At 34.5% G+C, this 9465-nt stretch overlaps 1 protein-coding gene across 1 annotated transcript; it reads left to right on the top strand.

The window, feature by feature from the left end:
* Positions 1-1042: 1042 nt before the first annotated feature.
* Positions 1043-6741, top strand: LOC104089521 (beta-carotene isomerase D27, chloroplastic). Its single transcript, XM_033654385.2, has 8 exons — positions 1043-1349; positions 1433-1525; positions 1632-1733; positions 1892-1991; positions 2291-2382; positions 2516-2596; positions 5915-5983; positions 6341-6741. Exons 1-8 carry the CDS (start codon positions 1218-1220, stop codon positions 6476-6478), a joined length of 807 nt encoding a protein of 268 aa, XP_033510276.1. The 5' UTR covers positions 1043-1217; the 3' UTR covers positions 6479-6741.
* Positions 6742-9465: the final 2724 nt, after the last annotated feature.

Raw genomic sequence — 9465 nt, 5'->3', positions numbered from 1 at the left:
CTCTATTACAAGCCCCTTTGTAATAACTCTATTACAAAGCTTACAACTCGACTAACTCTAGCCAAGATACAAACACATGGTTTATGATTCTACAAAGGTCTCCTACACAATGCTTCTAACTAAGCTAAGTAGGAATTACAAGTAAATCACTTTGACAAAGGTGCTACACAACTAAGGACATATGATGGCTCAATGCAGGAAACTGATCCTTCGTTATGTTGTTCTTTGTTCTTGACGCCTTGAATGTCACTTGCAGGTTGGCAATACACTTGAGAGAAAGCTTGATGAATTCTAGAGTGTGTGTGTGTGTTGTTTTGCCTTTCCTTCATGTTAATATTGCATAAGTGACATCACTTGAATGATGTAAGCATGTTTGGTACAAAGGCATTCCCCATAAAGTGACTGCTCCACTGTTTGCATTGTTGCGCGTGTGCAGAGGAACAATTACAGTCATTTTATAGCTGTGGGGAGTTGACTGGTACTGTCAGCAAGGACACTGATATCGATCTATTCCCTATATTGTTTCTTGGACTCTGAAAGTTGGAGCATGTCCCAGACTTGAGACTTGTTGATCTTTAAGTACTCAGAGGATGTGAAACAGGTTCCCCACTTGGTTCTTAACATTAAGTTTGTCAGATCATCAAAACATAGCATGACACATAATTTAAAATTATTGTTCTTCATAAATAACATACATGTAAGGTAATGAGGAAAATCTATGTATTATTTTAAGTAGGGTATAATGTGGAATAAGAATATGAAAATTAAATATTTTTTAACTGAATTAAAACAATAAAACTAACTACCATTCTAGTGTACAAACTTTTATTTTGCTAAAAAGTAATTAACTATTTTAAATTATACTGTATACTAATTTGTATATAATCCCGGTATAAATTGTATCTTACACCTAAATGACCCCTAACGGTAAGGCCTTTTTATGAAACTTGGCTGGTCAAGATTTAGGTTCATACACAATTTAATTGACAAAAGGGAAGTTGAAGAGCTAATTATGTACTCCCCCATATTTGAACTTTTTGCCATTATGATATTATACCTAAAGAAAATACTTGAGGTCGAAAGTAAAAGAAAGAAATCCAACCAAATTATCCGGGATTATAACATTAGAATTAATTTATACCACATGAATTAAGCGTGAGATTAAATTTATATCTTTTGGCGGTATAAATTTTTAATCCTGCCTCTTATCACACCGGATGCCAAACAACCCTGATAGAGTAGGAAGTCCGGATATGGATATGTTTCAAATGCCCTCGTCCCTCTTCGCTTCGCTCAAAGGAAAAGTTGATATTCGCGTTTCGTGCTTCTCTACTAGTAAATCAGAACCTGTGGGAAACGCTCTTCCCTTGTTCAATTCTTTGTCTTTTTTTTTTTTGATTTCGTCTTACAAGTTATTTCTCCTTCCCCACAGATTGAAGCAAGAAAAAACAAGTCTCCTGTTGCTTACAAGCCCGGCGTGTTTGATAACCTGTTCCTAAGTCTATTCCGGAACAAAATGGTCCAGGTAAGCCCTCTATTCCGGAACAAAATGGTACAGGTAAGCCCATTTTAAACCTCCGTCTCCACTTCATATTGCTTGGTTTTCTCAAATAGTCCTGCAATTTGGGTAGGAGACTCGGTGGGACTCTGATAAGCATGGGTACGAGGGGCTAATTGAAGTGGCACATCGTCTGACGGTTGGTCAAAACAATTCCGAAACTAGAGACGCCGCGGTAACACCATTCTAGTGTTGTTTTTCTTTCATATATAAAATTTCCTCTGGTCGGTGGAGTACTTATTTGCGGGGAGGTGTGGTTGAATCTGTGGCCGATGTGACTAAGTGGGTTGTAGATTTTCATATCTCACCTTGTGATAGCTGCAAGTGTGACAGGTCCGGATATTGAGATCACTATTCCCTCCTCTGTTGTTGGAGCTCTACCGGATGCTTGTTGTACCTATAGATAGTGGTAAATTTGCAGCCTTGATGGTTGGTGAGTGATCATTCTTCCTTAACTTAGATTTTCTGCTTTCCTGATAGCAGTGGCGGCGGAACCTGGTTTTTAATTAAGGGGTGTCAAAATATAAAGAAATAAACACACAGAGAAGTCAAGGGGACAACATATAGTATATGTATATAAAAAAAAAAATTACCTATCTATACAGTGTAATTTTACCGCAAAATATGAGTAGCTCTGCCACTGCATGATAGTACAATTGATTCTTCTTGAGCTCCCTTTAAGCTAAACTAGCTACTTTTTCGCTGAATATTTGAATGTTATGCTTCTGAAAGCAAGGGTGACTGCATTATCTTGTCCTTGGCTCATGGGTCCGTGCGCTATTAATTCGGTGGATCTTCCTAATGGTTCCTCTTTGATGAGTGGGGTTAGTATTTCTATTCTCTTACTCTCTGTATTTTATCAGGGTTTCCTTGATATTACACTTTTACAAGTTGGACTGCCACTAGTTAAAATGCTTTCACCCTTATTTTGATCTCTGGAAATAATTGTTGGAATAGGTTTTTGTGGAGAAATGCAAGTATCTGGAAGAGAGCAAATGTGTGGGTGTATGTATTAATACATGTAAACTCCCTACACAGGTCAGTTTTCTAGAGTGATACTTCTTATAGTTCCTAATTGCGTCCTTCTGATGCATTTGCAGTGCTGACTTTTTGTCATTCTTTATCTGGTGAATTACTTTGAGTCTTTGACGGTTGCTTTAATATCGTGCGCAGATTGTGTATAAGCCCTCCATATCTAGTAGATTGTAATTTGCTTCATTCATGTTTTCCTCTCTTTTTTTGCCTTTTATGTTGTGTGGATTATCCAGAGCAGGGAGTTTTTAAGTTTCTATTTCTTACTTTATAAAATATGGTTCTTCTATCAAAGCAGCATATGCTAGTACATAACTACATATTAGATTGCTCCTTGCCTAAGCAGCCAATTCAGGTAATAGAGCACGACTGGAAGTGACAAGGAGTACATAGGAGGAGTATTGGTGGTGTATGTCTGCATATGTGTTGGTTTAATATGTATATTCAAGGAATATGTTTATAACAGACAGAAAAATATGATACATGCATCCGCGAGGAGTTGCATTTTTGTTTATGCGTTATCTATCATAAATATATCCAAGTATTTGTCAGCCTGCATACCTGTAAGTGTTTCTTCAATATTCCCTTCCATACGACTTTCAAAATTACAAGAACCTCCCCAATTGTAAGATTTGTGTAGTTGATTGTCCTTTTTTGTAATTTAGAGTGGGTTGCTCTAGTGGTGAGTACCCTCCACTTCCAACCAAGAGGTTGTGAGTTCGAGTCACCCCAAGAGCAAGGTGGGGAGTTCTTGGAGGGAGGGAGCCGAGGGTCTATCGGAAACAGCCTCTCTACCCCAGGGTAGGGGTAAGGTCTGCGTACACACTACCCTCCCCAGACCCCACTAGTGGGATTATACTGGGTTGTTGACTTGTTGTTGTTGTTGTTAGCATTTATATAATGATGAGTTCGTCATGTGCACTTTGGTTTTTTGTTACTTAGCATTCTGTCAATGATTATTATTTTGACACCACTATTTCCATAAAACTTTAGTTCTCATACTATGTGTTTGAGCTAACGTTGAGACTTTATAAACAGAAAGAAAGGTTGAAATAACGGGAAATAAAACCCTTCTATATTGGAGTTTTAAATAAAGGTAATAGTTGATATAGATGAATATTTTGGAGGGCTGCTCATTTGGTGCTCACAATAGCTATCTCCTCATAAATAAATAAAATGAATGATTTTTTTGGGTGGGGCGGGGGCTGTTATTTCTAGAAGTCCTTTTCATAATCTTCTTGGCCTTAAATACTTGTTTTCAAAATTATGTGGTATATGTTTTCGGGAAGTGCTTCTCCGAGGAGAAAAATTGTCTATCTTCTTATAACAGTCTTTCTTAAAAACTCATCTGAAGTAAAATTTTCAAAATTTGTGCTTCAATGTATCGGGATTTCAATTTTTTTTGGTAAGAGAAGTAGTCTGTTCACGTGACTAATACTATTTGCATACAGAAATTAAAAGGAGGAAGGTTTTTGTTGTTTTAAAACCCGCGTGTGGCTTTTCAAATTAGGATTGACATCAATGAAAATTTATGTAATTAACATTTATACTATATGATAGTTTTATTGCTGTTGATTATTGTCACAAACAACATATCATCAGTTGGCATACCCGCATCAAATGGATGACATAGGTGTTAATGGATTCCGTACAGATTCTTTGAATAAACTAAAAATTAGCAAAAATCCGCACATATATATACTTATATGTACACACACTCGTATATACTTCTAATCGAGTTCATGTAACATACCTTCGGATGCCAATATTGCATGTTCAAATTACTAATGTGGCTTTACCTTCCGTTAAGACTATAGCGGACTTCAAAGTCTTGTGCATGCAGATCTCGCTAATCAATTATGTGTATATCCTGAACCTCCCCAACCACCTCTTTTCTATTTTAGATTTAATTTAGTGTTCCATTAAAAATGATCACATTTGGCAGAAAGGTGCAAATGACACACATAGATGATAAAATGAGAAAAGTATGTTTGAGATTCTTTTGACATATCCTACATCGAAATACACTGATCTGTACGTGTGAAATCGTGGTGGTGAAGGTGTTAAAAGGAGACGAGATTGACCTAAACTTAAAGGGAAGGAAATTTTCTTGAAAAGACTTGCAATATCTTGAAATTTATATAGACCTTGCATGAAATAAGGCACAATGGAAGAAAACATATGCATGGGCTATCCCAATTAGTTGGAATCAAGCGTTACTCTTGTTAGTACGTTTTGCTTTAGATCCATTGTTTGCTAGAACTAGGAGTGTCTTTTGTCTTGTGAGAGATTTATATATCAGTAAAAAATGTGGAGAACTTTCAGTTTTAGGGAAACTAATATAATATTGGGCTGAAACGTGATCAAATGGAGTGATATGGTATATGGATATTGAGGATTCACATAACCGATCCGAACATGCTTAAGATTGAGACATAATTGTTGTTTTTATCATTTTATGTAACTCTTCACAAAAGGCATGCTTGTACTGCCCGAAGAGCGATATAACCTTATGTATCATTACATGTTACTTTAGTTGCTCAAGACTTGTTCAAGGATTTTAGCCCCCACCCCACCTCAATATTTTATGTGTGGATACTCAAACTGTAGATAGTAGTGATTTATAATTAGAAAGTTTTTTTTTTTTCACGATCAGATAAAGCAAGATTTCATTCAGTATGCATCTCCTAGATGCAACTGAGTACACCAAAAGAAGCTTGCTCCTGGACATTCTTTTGACTTTTATCTAAATACTCACTGAGCTAACAAAATCCAAAAACAAAAGGAAGTTATTTATGTTGCAAAGATTTCACCAAGTAAAAAGATTGATTAAGCGTGTACACTTTAGAACATGTACTGGAGTTGCAGATTAGGTTATACAGTAGCTTCATGAGTTGTCAAATTCAATATTCTTACCTCTGTGAAAAGTTATTGGAATGAGATCTCATGCTATTTTTCATATTGCGTTTTTCTCATACATTCTTTTTCAATGATGCTAAGAGTACATGTATAGGTTAACTTAGAGGCCTTTTAGAGATCACACGAATCTTAACTCAAGTTAAATGTATTAGAGGCAGATGATCTAAATTTTGTTCTGCACTACAATGATCTAATATGTGGTGGCACACTGATGTTTCTATCCGATTTATTAGCTTCTTGAACTTTACAAATGCTTAAACTAATCGCTGCTTCTGTTAATGAAATTTACTTACTTAAAAAGACAAATGGCTGCTTCCGCAAATGTATTACAACTATGTTCAAGGTTCCCATATCTGAGCTTCATATGTTTGCTGTGCATCACATTTTTGCCGTTCTCTTTTTTAGACTTTCTTCAAGGATCACATGGGAGTTCCATTGGTGATGGAGCCAAACTTCACCGATTATAGCTGCCAGGTAACTGTTTTCACTGGCCAAGTGATGGTGCTATTGTAAAAAGCATATTTCTTTCATGCATCCTAAGCATATTATTGGCAACACAACCAGACCATGTGGAGGTTTTAACGGAACTCAAGATTGAGACCAAAATGTTAAGCAGCATTCCCCCCCACCCCCACCCCCACCCAAAAAAGAGATCATTGAGCGAAGAGTGAGTAAGAATATAATCCACTTCTAGTTGATATAACTACAGCTGATAGTTGTGAGGAAGTTGACATATTGGCAGCACATGCATGGGATGCTTGTAATTTAATTTTTGTGCATCCAAGAAACACCATGGGAACTTGCGTAACGTCGTGCCAATCTAATTGGCAGTTTAAATTCGGGATTCTACCTCCTCAGCCAGAAGCTGACGACACTCTTAAAGAGCCATGCTTGGAGATATGCCCCAACGCTGTTCGCCGAAAAGAGATGAGCCATAACATGGATGCACACAAGTGTCCGAAAGCATGATTTTTGTTTTTTTGTTAATCTTCTCTTAATTGTCCTGTTATTCTAATATCTTGAGTCCATAGTTTGTCTTCCACAACACTACAGCAAAAGTAGCGTCTACCTCCAGTTTAGTGTAACTACTTGTAAGAGGGAAATTTTAGAACAGAAGGACGAACAGCAAAATTCATTTTATGCATAAAACTCTAGAATATAATGCACATAGCAACTGCAATTGTAACCGATGTGGATATTCTGGGAGAGCAAAAAAACACTTTTTGTGTTGAGCTTTGAGGTGTTTAAGCAGCAACACGGAGAAGAAGCTACCAATTTTCGCTTCTTCAAGAAGCAAAAGCAAAATTAAAAAATTGATTTTTCATGATAAAATATTTTATTAAAATTTTATATTTACCAGATTATTCCTCACTAATTTAATTCATATTACTACTATTATAGAAGCAGCTAAGGAGAGGAGCTTGGGGTCGAAGGGGCAGTTTAGGAAATTGGGGTTTTTGGTACATCCACGGACACGCGTCTTTCCAGTTTCAAATGTTCATGTAATTGCTTTGTTTTTTCTCCTTCTTAGCTTAATCTTTGGTTCCCACGTGTATATTTGATAGCTTCTAACCAAATAGATCTCATAGCAAACAAAAGAGGTACTTATGCACACTTAGAAATGTAAGGAGGTGCTGGTTTAGATAACTGGTCACATATCTTAGCAGGATACTCACGAGGGGCTAAATATATGACCATTATTAGTTGTAAATAATAAAGAATAATTTATATATCATTACTAACAAAAATCTTTATATATGGGATTACAAATAATATTCATGAACTCGCAGGATTACAAATAATCTTTACTGAATTTTAGTGATTTTCACTTGCTTAAGAGAACAAAAATGTCTTAATTTATTACCTTGCATTACCTCACGTGTTTACGTAAATTAAGTTACAATGGAGCTTTTTCTGAAAATTCATGGAATGCTACAAATAGTGAATCTCTTTCTGTCCCTGATTTTGCCACTTACAACATTACCAACGCATGTACAGTTTATTAAATTGAATTTAATGTACTATGGGGATTTATTTGAACACCCAAAAAGGACATAAAAGTGATAGTTTTAGGAAAAAATTATAGTTACACGTACGCCCAATTTTATACTTGCCTAAAGGAATTTTTACACGAATAGTCTGTCATATTCACTGTTTACTTTTTCTAGCCGTATACATAGTTTATATATTAATTATACACATATAATATATAAATTATGTATATATTATACTTTCGCTGGCTATTTTTAGTTTAAACAGTTGAGTGATCGATTATTTGGATTAATTTGTTGTTAAAGTAACAGTTGCAACGAACCCACTTTGTAATGTCCGTTGGGCAGCCAAATTTATGAATTGGACCCGATTTAAATGCTTACTAAAAATTTAATATTTGTAGAAAATTATTTTTGATCAAATATAATTTATTCAAACTTGTTATTTCTCGACCGAAGAAGAAATTGTTCTAAAGGTGAATCATATATTATGTTACTCAAAGTATTTTTTAAAGACTACCGGTGTAAAAAAGTTTAAAATTTGTATATACTGCTTTGTTGAAGTATTCTAAAGTCTAAATCGCATAAATAATCAACTTGCTTATTCTATGAGACTAATATTTAGTTTGAGATAATTACGAAGATTTTCTCATGAAATCAGAAATAAATAATTGATAGTTAGACAAAAGTTGTGTTGTAAACTGTAATTACTCAATTACAGTAATTGCACAACATAAAAATCTCTTTTTTTAAAATATAAATAAGAAGAAGAAAAAAAGAAAAAAAAAAACTACACCTCAAGATTTAGCATAGAGTTATTAGGCACGTGACTATCCGTAACTAGTCTCTTATAGAGTTGTCTTCTCCTTTTTGGTTTAATTATATTTGTATTGATTAAAATATTAATATATATACTTTATTTTTGTTTAATATATTTTAATTAATTTAAATCTTTCATAATAAATATTCAAACTTATTTTCTTGATTAAGATAACTTTAGTTGTAGAATGAATCTTGATAATACGTTTTTGCTTAATTCGAAATTTAGAAGCACTTCTTAAAGAAATTTGATCAAACACGAATATTGTATATCAATTACTTAAAAGAGCATTTCTCAAAAGGAGAGGGGGAAGGAGGTCTGAAGGTGGCAAGTGGGGAGAAGGAAGGAAAGGGTTAGGAAGAAAGCAAAGAAAAAGGGGTTTGGAACTTGGAAGGAAAAGAAAACTAGGAAGAGGAAGGCATTTTTTTTTTTTTTTTTGGTACATTGCAGCTGGCTCGTATTTTAAAATAAAATAAAATAGTTTACACGTCTTGGTAATTGATTTGTGTATTTGACACGTCCAAAACTCAGGTGTTCGCAAGACGTAATTCTCTATATTCGATCACTACTAGTATTAAAACGTGGCTGAATACATAGACAGATTCCTAAACTTATCCCTTTTTTTCACCTAAACACTTAAACTCACCTCATGATCTATTGAGCACTCAATCTCTATTTAGATTGTGCAGATTGTGCCAATTAAATTGGCATGAGTATCTAATTGTCGTGTCTAATTGACACAATTTAAATATAAATTGAGTGGGGCAAGTGTCTGGATAAAAAAAAAAAAGAAGGACAAATTTAGAGATCTGTCTATGTATTCAGCCTTAAAATGTCTATCTGATAATTGGTGATAACATTAAGTGACTATTTATGTATTTCAGCAAACTCAAATACAACTACATTCAACACTTTTTGTGTACCAAAGGGATAAACTTGACAGCAATGTTGCTCCACCATATAAATAATACTTTTCTGGCTTAATAAAATAAAAAGACATAATAAATATTTAATATTTAACACATAAATAAATAAAAAATAAAAATCCAAAAGTAGCAGTTAATTAAATCCAATTTGACAAAAATATGTAAATTGTATCAACAACAACAACGACAATAATAATCCAGTAAAATCCTACAAATGGG

This window comes from Nicotiana tomentosiformis, chromosome 6, assembly GCF_000390325.3.
Source record: "Nicotiana tomentosiformis chromosome 6, ASM39032v3, whole genome shotgun sequence".
Taxonomy (NCBI): Eukaryota; Viridiplantae; Streptophyta; class Magnoliopsida; order Solanales; family Solanaceae; genus Nicotiana; species Nicotiana tomentosiformis.
The sequence above is the reverse complement of the archived record's forward strand: the minus strand, read 5'-3'. Positions and strand labels throughout refer to the sequence as shown.